Source organism: Lithobates pipiens, unplaced genomic scaffold (genome assembly GCF_037356315.1).
Source record: "Lithobates pipiens isolate NorthernLeopardFrog02 unplaced genomic scaffold, aLitPip1_a1.2 Scaffold_19, whole genome shotgun sequence".
NCBI classification, from domain to species: domain Eukaryota; kingdom Metazoa; phylum Chordata; class Amphibia; order Anura; family Ranidae; genus Lithobates; species Lithobates pipiens.
Window position 1 is genome coordinate 593,876,901 of NW_027507764.1, and position 16,509 is coordinate 593,893,409.

Genomic DNA, 16,509 nt, shown 5'->3' on the forward strand with positions numbered 1-16,509 from the left:
TTTTCTATTGGATTCGAGTCAGGTGATTGGCTGGGCCATTCTAGCAGCTTTATTTTCTTTCTCCTTGGCTTTGTGTTTGGGATGATTGTCCTCCTGGGATGTCCTCCTGGGATGTCCTCCTGGGATGTCCTCCTGAGATGTCCTCCTGAGATGTCCTCCTGAGATGTCCTCCTGAGATGTCCTCCTGGGATGTCCTCCTGGGATGTCCTCCTGAGATGTCCTCCTGAGATGTCCTCCTGGGATGTCCTCCTGAGATGTCCTCCTGAGATGTCCTCCTGGGATGTCCTACTGAGACGTCCTCCTGGGACGTCCTCCTGGGACGTCCTCCTGGGACGTCCTCCTGGGACGTCCTCCTGAGATGTCCTCCTGGGATGTCCTCCTGAGATGTCCTCCTGGGATGTCCTACTGAGATGTCCTCCTGGGACGTCCTCCTGGGACGTCCTCCTGAGATGTCCTCCTGGGATGTCTTCCTGGGATGTCCTCCTGGGACGTCCTCCTGGGATGTCCTCCTGAGATGTCTTCCTGAGATGCCCTCCTGGGATGTCCGCCCTCCTTCCATCTTCATCATCCTGGTAGATGGCAGCAGATTTTTTATCACCATTCATCCTTCCTTCAGTGATATGAAGTTTGCCAAAAACCAGCCCCGCCCCCACACCATGGTGTCCCCACCTCCAAACCTCATTGTTGGTATGGGGGGGGGTGTGTTTGGGGTGATGTGACCTCCAAGCATGGTGTGTATTATGGCATCCAAAGAGTTCCATTTTGGTCTCCTCTGAGCTGACTATATTCTCCCCGTATTTCACAGGCTTGTCTAAATGTTGTGCAGCAAACTTTAATCGAGCTTCACCATGCTTCTTCTTCAGCAATGGAGTGTTGTGTGGTGATCGGTCATACAAGCCACGCCGGGGGAGTGCATTACTTATTGTGTACCTGCCAATTCCAGGTCTTTCTGAAGCTTGCCACAAGCGGTCCTCGGCTCTTAGACAATTCTTCTGATAATTCTTTTCAATCCTCTGTCAGAAATCTTGCGAGGAGCACCTGGTCGTGGCCCATTTATGGTGAAATGATGATCTCTCCATGTCCAGATTATGGCCTCTACAGTGCTCAATGGAACATGCAGACGTTTAAAAGTCCTTCTGTACCCAATGCCATCCATATGTTTTTGTCAGGAAAAGTTCCACCTGCTGGTGGCGCTTTGAGACCTTTTGCTTGCAGTACTGGTGTCCACCAGCGGGTGTCTCCTGGCGGCCTGGAACAGTCAGGAATGGTTTGACCTGCTGGTGGCACTGTCTGATCCTTGGGCCGCAGTACTGGCGTCCACCAGCGGGTGACTCCCAGCATTATCGCCTGCGATCAGGCGTCACCGGAGCCTGATTGCGGGAGATGCGTATTAATACCCGGGAAACACACATACGCTGGCCTTGGTATTGTCTTTGTGCTCTGACCTGTACCTGTGATCTTTGAACCTGTCCCTCCTGTGACCCCGTTACCTTGTGCCCTTGCCCTGCAGCCTGATCCCGTCCACCTTCTCCCTGTCCTGTTTGCTCCTTGCCCCCATCTACTGATCTCCCATGGATGACCTTGGCCTGGCTCCGTTTCCAATTTTGGTATTTCCCATGTATTGTATATTCCTGTTTACTGTTGTTATATATGGGTCTCTGTCTGGTAGTTGGATTGCTGTGCGCTGTGCTGGAGGTGTTTGTATTTATATTTCACTTACCTTAATAAATGACACTATTTCACTTTACATGCGTTTTGGTTTCCTCTGTTGCTGTCCACGCAGTTCTGGACACACACTTGTTCATGACAGTTTTGCAACAATAAGGTTGTGAAGGTCTTCAGAGAGCTCTTTGCTGTTACCCATCATGAGATGTTTCCTGTGTGACACCTTGGTAATGAGACACCTTTTTCTAGGCCATCAGGTGAGACTGAACCGGCTGATATTAATTGGCACAGGCAAGGGTCAGGATTGCTTTCTAATTACTGATAGATTTCAGCTGGTGTCTTGGCTTTCCGTGCCTTTTTGCACCTTCCTTTCTTCATGTATATTCAATACTTTTTCCCTGTGTCCTTCCATTTTATTACACAGAACTTCATTTCTGAACGGATTTGTTTTGGTGTCTTTGCATGTATGGATTGTATGGGTTCTTACCGACATGTGGGGAAAAATTCATGCCAATATCACCTTTACCAATAGATTTACCTGAAAAAATGGTGATGTGTTCAATACTTATTTTACCCGCTGTGTGTATCTGATGTGACTGGAATTCAGATATAACTCTCCTGAAATATTCGTTCTCAGCCTCCAAAGTGCCATTTTGTACTCCTGATTCCTTGTTGCTCTTTCCTCCAGCTCCCGGTCTCCTTTGAGGAGGTGTCGGTGTATTTTACAGAGGAGGAATGGAGTCTTCTCCAGGACTGGCAAAGAGATCTCTATAAGGAAGTGATGCAGGACAACCTGGACTCGGTGCTCCTAGTGGGTGAGTGTGAGATCCTGGACTCTACGCTCTGTTTTATTCTATTTTCCATTCTATTATATTCCTTAATTTCCTTTTTTTTTATCCATTTTTTTCTATTATATTTTATTTTATTCTATTCTTATGGTACCAGCTGATTGGAGAAAAGCCAATGTATCACCAAAATTTAACAAAAGTCCCAAAATACATCCCTGGGAATTACAGACCAGTTAGCCTAACATCAATAGTATGTAAACTCTCTTGGAGAGGATGATAAGGGACTATATACAAGATTTTAGTAATCAGCATGGATTCATGAAGAATCCTTCTTGCCAAACCAACCTACTAACCTTCTATCAGGAGGAGAGTTTCAATAAAGGAAGGAAGTTTCAGATAAAGGAAGGCCCGTAGATGTTGTGTATCTAGATAAAGGACGGCCCGTAGACGTGGTGTATCTGGATAAAGGAAGGCCCGTAGACGTGGTGTATCTAGATAAAGGAAGGCCCGTAGACGTGGTGTATCTGGATAACGGAAGGCCCGTAGGTGTGGTGTATCTAGATAAAGGAAGGCCCGTAGACGTGGTGTATCTGGATAACGGAAGGCCCGTAGACGTGGTGTATCTGGATAAAGGAAGGCCCGTAGACGTGGTGTATCTAGATAAAGGAAGGCCCGTAGACGTGGTGTATCTGGATAACGGAAGGCCCGTAGGTGTGGTGTATCTAGATAAAGGAAGGTCCGTAGACGTGGTGTATCTAGATAAAGGAAGGTCCGTAGACGTGGTGTATCTGGATAAAGGAAGGCCCGTAGACGTGGTGTATCTAGATAAAGGAAGGCCCGTAGACGTGGTGTATCTAGATAAAGGAAGGCCCGTAGATGTGGTGTATCTAGATAAAGGAAGGCCCGTAGATGTGGTGTATCTGTATAAAGGAAGGCCCGTAGACGTGGTGTATTTAGATGAAGGAATTCCCGTAGACGTGGTGTATCTAGAAAAAGGAAGGCCCGTAGATGTTCTGTATCTAGTTAAAGGAAGGCCCGTAGACGTGGTGTATCTGGATAAAGGAAGGCCCGTAGACGTGGTGTATCTAGATAAAGGAAGGCCCGTAGACGTGGTGTATCTAGATAAAGGAAGGCCCGTAGACGTGGTGTATCTGGATAAACGAAGGCCCGTAGACGTGGTGTATCTAGTTAAAGGAAGGCCCGTAGATGTGGTGTATTTAGATGAAGGAATTCCCGTAGACGTGGTGTATCTAGAAAAAGGAAGGCCCGTAGATGTGGTGTATCTAGTTAAAGGAAGGCCCGTAGACGTGATGTATCTAGATAAAGGAAGGCCCGTAGATGTGGTGTATCTAGATAAAGGAAGGCCTGTAGACGTGGTGTATCTAGATAAAGGAAGGTCCGTAGACGTGGTGTATCTAGATAAAGGAAGGCCTGTAGACGTGGTGTATCTAGATAAAGGAAGGCCTGTAGACGTGGTGTATCTAGATAAAGGAAGGCCTGTAGACGTGGTGTATCTAGATAAAGGAAGGCCCGTAGACGTGGTGTATCTAGATAAAGGAAGGCCCGTAGACGTGGTGTATCTAGATAAAGGAAGGTCCGTAGACGTGGTGTATCTAGATAAAGGAAGGCCTGTAGACGTGGTGTATCTAGATAAAGGAAGGCCTGTAGACGTGGTGTATCTAGATAATGGAAGGCCCGTAGACGTGGTGTATCTAGATAAAGGAAGGCCTGTAGACGTGGTGTATCTAGATAAAGGAAGGCCCGTAGATGTGGTGTATCTAGATAAAGGAAGGTCCGTAGACGTGGTGTATCTAGATAAAGGAAGGCCCGTAGACGTGGTGTATCTAGATAAAGGAAGGTCCGTAGACGTGGTGTATCTAGATAAAGGAAGGCCCGTAGACGTGGTGTATCTAGATAAAGGAAGGCCCGTAGACGTGGTGTATCTAGATAAAGGAAGGCCTGTAGACGTGGTGTATCTAGATAAAGGAAGGCCCGTAGACGTGGTGTATCTAGATAATGGAAGGCCCGTAGACGTGGTGTATCTAGATAAAGGAAGGCCCGTAGACGTGGTGTATCTAGATAAAGGAAGGCCCGTAGACGTGGTGTATCTAGATAAAGGAAGGCCCGTAGATGTGGTGTATCTAGATAATGGAAGGCCCGTAGACGTGGTGTATCTGGATTTTGCAAAAGCATTTGACACAGTTCCCCATAAACGTTTACTGTACAAAATAAGGTCGGTTGGCATGGACCATAGGGGTGAGTACATGGATTGAAAACTGGCTACAAGGGTGAGTTCAGAGGGTGGTGATAAATGGGGAGTACTCAGAATGGGCGGGGGTGGGTAGTGGGGTCCCCCAGGGTTCTGTACTGGGACCAATCCTATTTAATTTGTTCATAAATGACCTGGAGGAGGGGGATGGGGGAAACAGTTCAATCTCTGTATTTGAGGACAATACTAAGCTAAGCAGGGCAATAACTTTTCCGCAGGATGTGGAAACCTTGCAAAAAGATCTGAACAAATGAATGGGGGGAGGGGCAACTACATGGCAAATGAGGTTCAATGTAGAAAAATGTAAAATAATGCATTTGGGTGGCAAAAATCTGAATGCAATCTATAGACTGGGGGGAGGGGAACCTCTGGGGGGGATCTAGGATGGAAAAGGACCTGGGGGTCCTAGTAGATGATAGTAGATGATCAACTCCAGAGATAAAAGGATAATTCTCCCCTCTACAAGACTCTGGTCCGGCCGCACCTGGAGTATACTGTCCAGTTCTGGGCACCAGTCCTCAGGAAGGATGTACTGGAAATGGGGCGACTACAAAGAAGGGCAACAAAGCTAATAAAGGGTCTGGAGGATATTAGATATGAGGAAAGGTTGTGAGCTCTGAACTTATTCTCTCTGGAGAAGAGACGCCTGAGAGGGGATATGATTTCATTATATAAATACCGGACTGGTGACCCCACAATATCTAAATACCAGACTGGTGACCCCACAATATCTAAATACCAGACTGGTGACCCCACAATATCTAAATACCGGACTGGTGACCCCACAATATATAAATACCGGACTGGTGACCCCCCAATATCTAAATACCAGACTGGTGACCCCACAATATCTAAATACCGGACTGGTGACCCCACAATATATAAATACCGGACTGGTGACCCCACAATATATAAATACCGGACTGGTGACCTCACAATGGGGATAAAACTTTTTTGCGGAAGGGAGTTTAACAAGACTCGTGGTCACTCATTAATATCAGAAGAAAAGAGGTTTAACCTTAAACTACATAGAGGGTTCTTTACTGTAAGAACAGCAAGGATATGGAATTCCCTTCCACAGGCGGTGGTCTCAGCAGGGGGGCATCAATAGTTTCAATAAACGATTAGATAAGCACTTGAAGGACCGCAACATACAGGGATATACAATGTAATACTGACATATAATCACACACATAAGTTGGACCTGATGGACTTGTGTCTTTTTTTAACCTCACCTACTATGTGACTATGTAACTATTTAATTCCTTTATTTTTTATTCTATTCTATTCTATTCCTTTATAGTCTATTATATTCTGTTTTATTCTATTCAATAAAGCAGCCTTATTTCACTTTTATGTCTTACTATATTTATTTCAATATGTTTCCATTTCAAACTTAAATTCATTTTGGAATTTGGATAATTTGTTTCGTTGTTGTAATTTATTTCGGATTTGTTGAAATGTGTTACTTTTGTGATTCGGAAATCTGTGTACATCCAAATGTCTGAATAACAAAAATTTTGTACAAATTTTGTTTCGTAACGAAACTAATCGCACGTTTCTAGTTAGGAACCTTTTAAAATTGTAGACAAGTTTTCTTTTTAAAACGGTTTTCATTTTTATTTGTGTTTTTCAGAAGACCTCTGGGAGCCCCATATTAAAACGGAAGATATTACTGTGGATGCAGAAGGATCACCATGGAAGGTGGAAGAACAGACCCAATGGGACACTGTCTATTCGACGAGCTGGTTTGATAGGTACAAGAACTTCAATGGTGTGCTGGACAAAGTCCACCACAGGTGCTCTGACTGCCGAGAGGTTGTGGGAAGTTGGTCTCTTCTCGTTGACCACAAACGAAGTCACCAGAGAGGTAACCACAACACAAACCATAAGCCATTTGATCCAATGATCCAACAAATAAAACACGACCAGGGGAAGCCCTATAATCTCCGCGGCATCAAGAAATGGTCTTCTAATCCATATTCACGTCCAAGGTGGGCTTTGTCAACCAATGAAGAAACATACCCAGAAAGAGTGGACACGATAGCAGGTGGCAAATCCCTCGCGAAATATAAAGAATTGGAAAATTTGGTCGGCACAAAAACCTTTGGCCAGGCGGAAAATGGAAAACAGTTGTTAAAATGTTTTAGCTGTCCGAAAATATTCACAGACGTTAACCTTTTCATCGTGCACAAAAAGTCACACAAAGAAAACAAGAGCTTCACCTGCCCGGACTGTGGGAAAGGTTTCGTCAGAAAATCCGTCCTGAAACTCCACCGAAGGACTCATACCGGAGAACGTCCCTTTGCCTGTTCCGAATGCGGCAAACGTTTCAGTCAGAGGTTCAACCTTGTGATTCATCAGCGGATTCACTCTGGGGAAAAACCTTATAAATGTTCCTCCTGTGATCGGAGTTTCCGCTACAAGCCGGCTCTTGTAAGGCACGAGGGCAAATGTGTGAAGACTAATCACAGAACACGTCCTGGAGGAAAGTCTAAGCACTCGCAACAGCCTTCTCCAACTATCGTTCATCCAGAAGCTAAGACCTTGGCCGGTAGACCACAGTCATCTTCCACCTCATCCAATGCTAAACCCTTTCCAGTATCCCTGACCACTGGTGGGCAAGGTACGGACACTTGCATCTTGCAGAGTTCATCATCTAAACCACCAATATCTTCAACAAGCCCTGTTTGTTCTCAGTTGGTTCCTAGAGATAAGTCATCTTCCAGACATCTCACCGGTCTTCAGTCTGCAAACAAACGATCCTCATTATCAAACAATTCAATTTGTGAACAATCTGGTACTAAGCCTAGGTCCATGGCATCTTCCTCATCAAGTCGTAAATCTCCATCTTCATCTGTCACTTCCATCCGTCATAAATCGGGGGATAAACCTTTGGCATTTGCACCATCTTATATACGTTATTCATCTGCTAATAGACCCCCAACTTCTTCTCACCAATTAAGTCCTTCTTCAAATGCAGTGGTCACTCATCAGTCTGGTATAAAGCCTAACTCAAAGACATCCTCTTCTACTTATCCTTTATTAAAGATGGGGTCTCCACCCAATTTGTCCTCAGAGTCGAGTCCCCCTTCAGGAGTACAACCTCATTTGATTTCCTCTTCTACAAACAATCATCAGTCAAGCTTGAAATCTCATTCGGTCTTGTTTCCTGCCATGCATCAAGCAATAGGTGGCAAACGTTCATCGCTTTCATTTGGCCAAGGCTTTAAATCTCCCACAGCTTCACTGTCACCTAAATATCACCCCATGTATTCAAAATATCATTCAATGTCGTCATCTTCTAATTGTATCACCAGAGGAACAAAGCCTGTTGTGTCTTCACCGTGTTCTATGTCTTGTCAATTGATTAATACCACTCTGTTATCGCCATGCAAACCCCCTCGATCGGCTTCCTCTAGACCTTCAACCTCAGACTATAAAACCTCGTTTGTGAAAAACGCTTCATCCTCCTCCTCCTCCTTGGTCTACCATGCATCCTTTGCTAAACATTCCTTGTACGAGCGTCCTAGATCTCACGTGAAATGCTCAACATCTTTTAGCCCCCCACTGTATTCCAATCATGCCAACTCTCCCTCTTCTTCGTGTACAGTTCTGCATCCAAAGTCTGGAACTGCATGTCCTCCCCCAGTGCAGCCCATCCTCCATCATTCATCCAGTTCTAAGCCCCATTCTACATCGTCCTTATCTAAAGTTCCTTCACCCCATACCTTGGCAGTAGGTAACAAACCTTCGTTTAGTCCACCATTGGTCTTGCCTTCCCCCGGCTGTAGTTCATCTGGTAATAAGTCTCCCTCACGGTCATCATCCTTTGTCTGTGATAAATCATTCCCCCATTTTCCGGCCTCCATGCCCAAAAATTCTTCTTCGGTTCCAACACTACAACAATCAGCAATGGCCAGCAAGTCCATTGTTAAAGCAACAAAACGGCCAGAAATTAAGGAAGGTGGTCAGACAATGCAACCCATTGAGAATGTGTTTGAATGCAGCCAGTGTGAGAGGTCTTTCACAGACCTAGGCCAGTTTACGGAGCACCAGAAGACCCACTTGGGACCTAAGAACACGTGCCCGGAATGTAACAAGATTTTCCATAGGAGGTCCACGCTCCTTCTCCACAAAAGAACTCACACGGGAGAAAAGCCGTACACTTGTACCGAATGCGGCAAGAGTTTTAGCCAGCGTTTTAATCTTGTGGTTCATGAACGCATTCACACAGGGGAGCGACCTTACACCTGCAACGAGTGCAACAAAGCTTTCCGCTACAGAACGGGTCTTCTCCGTCATCAGACCCATGCCCTTTGCATGAGGAAACGACCTGTTGAAAATTGTCCCGTCATACCACCACCAGCCTCTAGAGTAAAGAAATCTATCAGCTTGATAGATACTTGTCAAAGCCTAACAATGTCTAATGTATTATCCTCTTCTGGTTTGTCCAAAGATGAAACTAGGAAAGTACCACCTTCAGAAGATACCCAAGAGGACATCCCTTTGTTCAAACCAACATCTACATCCAAATCACAGACTCTGACTTATGAGAACACCCCAACAAAGATGTCAATGCCCCACAATGTTACCCAAGATAACATTCCACCAACGCCGCCAACATCTACATCCAAACCACAGATCCTGACTTGTGAGAACACCCCAACAAAGACGTCAATGCTCTGTAATGTTACCCGAGATAACATTCCACCAACACCACCAACATCTACATCCAAACCCCAGACCCTGACTTGTGAGAACAGCCCAACAAAGACGTCAATGCTCTGTAATGTTACCCGAGATAACATTCCACCAACACCACCAACATCTGCATCCAAACCCCAGACCCTGACTTGTGAGAACAGCCCAACAAAGACGTCAATGCTCTGTAATGTTACCCGAGATAACATTCCACCAACACCACCAACATCTGCATCCAAACCCCAGACCCTGACTTGTGAGAACACCCCAACAAAGACGTCAATGCTCTGTAATGTTACCCGAGATAACATTCCAACACCACCAACATCTACATCCACCAAACCACAGACCCTGACTTGTGAGAACACCCCAACAAAGACGTCAATGCTTTGTAATGTTACCCGAGATAACATTCCAACACCACCAACATCTACATCCACCAAACCACAGACCCTGACTTGTGAGAACACCCCAACAAAGACGTCAATGCTTTGTAATGTTACCCGAGATAACATTCCAACACCACCAACATCTACATCCACCAAACCACAGACCCTGACTTGTGAGAACACCCCAACAAAGACGTCAATGCTTTGTAATGTTGCCGGAGATAACATTCCACCAACACCACCAACATCTACATCCGAATCACAGACCCTGACTTGTGAGAACAGCCCAACAAAGACATCAATGCCCCTTCTAAAAGCTCCTATGAAAATAAAATTACTGGCAAATAAAAAAGAAAATGAGGTTTCTCGAGTCCCCTCTCCCCTTCCTCCTCCTTCTCCCTCTCATACTTCATGTTCTCCCCACCCTATGAATGTTATGCTATCAAACCCACCACCTCAAGCACCCCCAGTCAAGAACATTGACCAAAACACCAACAGACCAAAAACCAACGGCAATGATGCAAACAGCTCAGGTTGCAACGAGGCACTAAAATCGGATGAGGAAAAGATGCAGTTTAAGTGCGAACATTGTAAGAGAAGCTTCGATAACTTGGATAAATTCATGGAGCACCAGATCACGCACAGCACGGCGCGGCACGCGTGCGCCGAGTGCGGAAAGGCCTTCAGCAAGACATCTCAGCTGGTTCTCCACCAGCGCACTCACACGGGCGAGAAGCCCTATTGCTGCCCTAAGTGCAGCAAACAGTTCAGCCAGAAGTTTAACCTCGTCGTTCACCAGAGGATTCACACCGGTGAAAAACCCTACAGATGTTCCGACTGCAGCAAAGAGTTCCGCTACCGCACCAGCCTCATCAAACACCAGAAATACGGCCTGTGTTCCTGATCTTCAAAACCCCCAACACTACGAACACCATTCTAAAGACTTGCAGGGGGAGGGGGTATCTTTGCACAGTTCAGATGTCCAGAGATCCTCCTCCAGGCACTCAGGGATAATGACAAAACTCAATGCTAATTGTTGTAATTTAAATGTTGAGGGGCCACTCCACCCAAAAATGAGATTTCACCTGAGCTGATTCGCCTGCTGCGTTATTTTACCTGCCAACGGTGAGAGATGCCCCTGTGGTGTAGTCTACAATGGAAAAAAAAGGGCGTCCAAGGGGCATTAGGAATTTGATATGAGTTTATACAAGGTACTGAGAGGGCAAGAAACATTTGAAGAGCCCACTGGCTTAGGTTAGGCTCATGGCCGTCTTTAAGGCGGGGCAAAAGGGGCAGCTGCCCTGGGCCCTGTCATTGTTGTGGGGCCCAAAGCAGCTGCCTCATACTTTGCCAACTATTTCAGTTTAAATTCCCTTGTCCCTTGAAGTTTTAATCCCTTGCTGTGTCCCGATATCTCAGTGTGAAGTGCTGCCACTAATGCTGCCCAGCTCTGCCCTATGGTTGTGTACAGATGACTCACCTGCAGACCTTGTGTTTACATGTAAATAACCGGCATTCATATGCAAATAGCAGCATTCATATGTAAATAGCTGCATCCGGTGGCATAGATATGTATAGCATGCCCCCTGCAGTGGTGAGATGATGTGCTGTAACCTCTAGCAACCAATCAGTGAGCATTATTACTGTACAGTAATCTCTAGAAACCAATCAACAAGCAGAAATCGCGTGCTGTGACATCTAGCAACTATTCAGTGAGCTGTAATGTGTGTTGGAACCTCTAGCAACCAGTCAGTAAGCCGTAATTTTACACTGTATCCTCTGGCAACCAATCACACTTGCTTTCTGATCTGATACAGTAAACTGATTTTAAGTCTAGCTGCTAATCAGTGAGCATTATTACTGTACAGTAATTTCTAGAAACCAATCAACAAGCAGAAATCGCGTGCTGTGACATCTAGCAACTATTCAGTGAGCTGTAATGTGTGTTGGAACCTCTAGCAACCAGTCAGTAAGCCGTAATTATACACTGTATCCTCTAGCAACCAATCAGTGAGCATTATTACTGTACAGTAATCTCTAGAAACCAATCAACAAGCAGAAATCGCGTGCTGTGACATCTTGCAACTATTCAGTGAGCTGTAATGTGTGTTGGAACCTCTAGCAACCAGTCAGTAAGCCGTAATTTTACACTGTATCCTCTGGCAACCAATCACACTTGCTTTCTGATCTGATACAGTAAACTGATTTTAAGTCTAGCTGCTAATCAGTGAGCATTATTACTGTACAGTAATCTCTAGAAACCAATCAACAAGCAGAAATCGCGTGCTGTGACATCTAGCAACTATTCAGTGAGCTGTAATGTGTGTTGGAACCTCTAGCAACCAGTCAGTAAGCCGTAATTATACACTGTATCCTCTAGCAACCAATCAGTGAGCATTATTACTGTACAGTAATCTCTAGAAACCAATCAACAAGCAGAAATCGCGTGCTGTGACATCTAGCAACTATTCAGTGAGCTGTAATGTGTGTTGGAACCTCTAGCAACCAGTCAGTAAGCCGTAATTTTACACTGTATCCTCTGGCAACCAATCACACTTGCTTTCTGATCTGATACAGTAAACTGATTTTAAGTCTAGCTGCTAATCAGTGAGCATTATTACTGTACAGTAATCTCTAGAAACCAATCAACAAGCAGAAATCGCGTGCTGTGACATCTAGCAACTATTCAGTGAGCTCTAATGTGTGTTGGAACCTCTAGCAACCAGTCAGTAAGCCGTAATGATACACTGTATCCTCTGGCAACCAATCACACTTGCTTTCTGATCTGATACAGTAAACTGATTTTAAGTCTAGCTGCTAATCAGTGAGCATTATTACTGTACAGTAATCTCTAGAAACCAATCAACAAGCAGAAATCGCGTGCTGTGACATCTAGCAACTATTCAGTGAGCTCTAATGTGTGTTGGAACCTCTAGCAACCAGTCAGTAAGCCGTAATGATACACTGTATCCTCTGGCAACCAATCACACTTGCTTTCTGATCTGATACAGTAAACTGATTTTAAGTCTAGCTGCTATTTATCGTATGTCTCAGAGCAGGTGGAGAGCGAAATTATATGGGGGGGGGCCCCCCAAGAAAATGTTTGCCCAGGGTCCAATCAATATTAAAGACGGCCCTGGTTAGGCTTCTCACAACAGGCAAGGCTACCCTACTTGATTAATTTGATTTTTGTAGCGCAGCTTCTCTATTCCCAAGGCTACCCTACTGTGGGTGCTCCAGCAGGTCACCAGGAAAAGACGTGTACAATGGTTTTTCCCAAGGGACCTTTTCTACTCCCCAGGGCCACAGTCCAAACGTCTGAAGGACAGTAAACCGGTCCTTTTGTCTTAGAAAGTCTGGAGACCCCTGGCCTAGAATACACCAGATGTGCATACATGGAAGGAGCAAGATAATGCTGCGTACACACGACCCGACTTTTCGAGGGGCTAGGTCCGGCGGTCTTTCCGACGAAGTTTCGACGGAGTTCCGACGGACTTTTCCGTATAAAACGGACTCGGCCACACACAATCACACCAAAGTTCCGACGGATTCGAAACGTGATGACGTATGACCGGACGTAGAATAAGGAAGTTCATAGCCAGTAGCCAATAGCTGCCCTAGCGTCGTTTTTTGTCCGTCGGACTAGCACACACACCAACGGATTTCTCGCTCCGGTGGAAAAATTTAAAACATGTTCTATTTCTAAAGTCCGCCGGGATTTTTGGCAAGCAAAGGTCCGATGGAGCCCCACACACAAGATCGAATTGTCCGACGGACTCGTTCCGTCGGACCTTTGCCGTCAAAAAGTCCGGTCGTGTGTACGCGGCACAAGAGTCCACGTTAATTTATTGATGTTGCGTTTTGGAGGTCCGAAACGTGATGGATGTCTTTTAACGCAACATCAATGAATGAGTTTGGTCTGATGTTCCTTCCATATAGTCACATCTGGTGTATTCCGGGCCGGGGGGCCTCCAAACTAGCTGAACAAAGGACCGGCTGACTGTCCTTCAGACTGTTGGGGGGGGGGGCGGGCTGTGGCTCTTCAGAGTAGAAAAGGTTCCCACATCAGTAGGGAAAAAACAATCACCTACCCGTGAGTGTCATTGGGAGTAATTGTGCCCCATCAATGGTGTCTTCGAGCCCAATTGTTGGTATCACCGGGAGTAATTGTGCCCCATCAATGGTGTCTTTGAGCCCAATTGTTGGTATCATCGGGAGTAATTGTGCCCCATCAATGGTGTCTTCGAGCCCAATTGTTGGTATCACCGGGATTAATTGTGCCCCATCAATGGTGTCTTCGAGCCCAATTGTTGGTATCACCGGGAGTAATTGTGCCCCATCAATGGTGTCTTTTAAGCCCAATTGTTGGTATCACCGGGAGTAATTGTGCCCCATCAATGGTGTCTTCGAGCCCAATTGTTGGTATCACCGGGAGTAATTGTGCCCCATCAATGGTGTCTTCGAGCCCAATTGTTGGTATCACCGGGAGAAAGTGTGCCCCATCATTGGTGCCATTCGGAGGAATTGTGCTCCTCGGGCATGCGAGGGGCCGCAGTTTGGAGACCATTGTTCTAGGCTCTGCACCCTATGGCGTCTCACCGCACACTGCTACGTTATTCATAGAGTATTATATATGAAAAACTTAACCTGGAGTGGGGGACCCCTCTAAGAGCCGCAGCAGGGGGGGGGGGGCGGAGCTGGGAATTCAGGTGCAAAAATCTTACTGAAGCTGGTAGGTGATTCAGCCTTCGGGAGTGAAATTTCAGGGTTGGAGGTTGTGGCCCCTTTTAAAAGGTTTCATTTGTTTTTGCTGCTTAGTTGGTGAATGATTCCTCCGTTCAGCCCTGACAATAAAAGCTGCATTTATTAGACACCTCCGCCTCGTCACTTCCTCAAAGACACACGCCTACCAAGGACGTTCATGTTCTGGCAACCGATATTCTGCAAAAGACAAAAGGGAAGGTTTGTAGGCGGGGCTTATTTAATGACCAAATTAAGCCCCGCCCCTTGCATGGCTTTCCAAAATTATCAACCCCCATCAACCGCCAATGTCACTGGCAGGGAAGGGGTTTACCACTAGGGGGGGGGGGGCGATCAAGAGGTTAAGTGTGTTCCCTCGGTGTGTTCTAACTGTAGGGGGGGTGGGCTCACTAGGACATGACCAGAGATCACTGGGAGCAGTAGATCCCTGTCATGTTGCTATGCAGAACAGGGAAATGCCTTGTTTACATCGCGGGCCCCCGGTGGACATCGAGTCCCCAGGACCTGCGGGCACACACGCGCGCCCGCTAGCCGCCGATGACAGAGTGGCGTACGGGTACGTCGTTTTGCGCACCCGTGCCACTTTGCCGACGTATATCGGCGTGAGCCGGTCAGAAATTGGTTAAATCATTTTGTTCAATTAAATTTGTTTAATTTAGTTTTCAGAATTCCTTTAAGTTTCGCTTTGTTTAACCAGTTTCGAATTTGATTCAAATTTTCCGAATTTGGTCAAATTGAATTAAATTGGACTGAATTCGAAAATTTTGAATCGGCATTTCGAAATTCAAATTTCAGAAGAAGTTTAAACTCTATTTTATTCTATTCTATTTTATTTTCTATTCTTTTCTATTCTATTTTGTTCTTCTCTATTCTAATCTATTCTATTTAAATTCTAATTTATTCTATTTGACTTTTGGAAGACGGTTATAGTCTTTGCATTTTGTTCTATTCTAGTCTATTCTGTGCTATTGTTTTTCTATTCTATTCCAATTTGAATTTATTCTATTTGAAATTCAAATTTCAGAAGACGGTTGTTTCTTTCTATTCTTTTATTTTCTATTCTTTTCTAATATATTTTATTCAAATTTATTCCATTGGGAATTCAAATTTTGGATGACAGTTATATTCTATTTTATTCTATTTCATTGTTTTTTCTATTCTTTTTTTTTTTCTATTCTTTCTAATCTATTCTATTCTAATTTGAATTTATTCTATTCAAAATTTGAATTTCGGAAGTTAGTTATATTTTTTTCTATTTTATTTTATTCTATTCTATTCTTATTTTCTATTCTTTTCTAATCTATTCCATTCAAATACATTCTATTCGAATTTCAGAAGACGGTTATATTTTTTCAATTTTTTATTCCATTCTATGTTTTTTCTTCTATTCTATTCTTTTCTAAAATATTCTATTTTTTATTTTCTATTCTATTTCTTTTCTATTTTATTTTATTCTTTTATTTTCTATTCTGTTCTGTTTTACGCTATTCTTTTCTATTCTATTTTATTCTATTTGAATTTCAGAAGACTGTTATATTTTTTCTATTTTTTATTCCATTCTATGTTTTTTTCTATTCTATTCTTTTCTAATATATTCTATTTCTTATTTTCTATTATTTTCTATTCTATTTCTTTTCTGTTTTATTTTATTCTTTTATTTTCTATTCTGTTCTGTTTTACTATATTCTTTTCTATTACTTTATTTTTTAATTCTATTTTATTCTATTCTTTTTTTATTTTTAAGTCTGTTCTGTTTTACTCCATTTTGTTCTATTCTTTTATTTTCATTTTTTTTTATATTTTCTATTCTATTTCTTTATTTTGTATTCTTTTTTTCCTCCCATACTTGTTTTAAATTTTGATTTCCTTTTCAAATTCGATTTGATTCGAATTTAGGATGACATTTAGTTTTACTATTTATTTCTGATTTGTT

General features: G+C 44.0%; 1 protein-coding gene across 1 annotated transcript in view; it reads left to right on the forward strand.

Annotated features, from left to right (window-relative positions):
* The window catches only part of LOC143998142 (uncharacterized), a 69,720-nt gene that overhangs the window by 6,821 nt on the left and 46,390 nt on the right, over nt 1-16,509 (forward strand). Inside the window, exons 2-3 of the mRNA XM_077493883.1 lie at nt 2,354-2,480; nt 6,359-10,717. Of these exons, the coding sequence (XP_077350009.1) occupies nt 2,354-2,480; nt 6,359-10,717 (4,486 nt within the window). The remainder of the gene's footprint in view (nt 1-2,353; nt 2,481-6,358; nt 10,718-16,509) is intronic.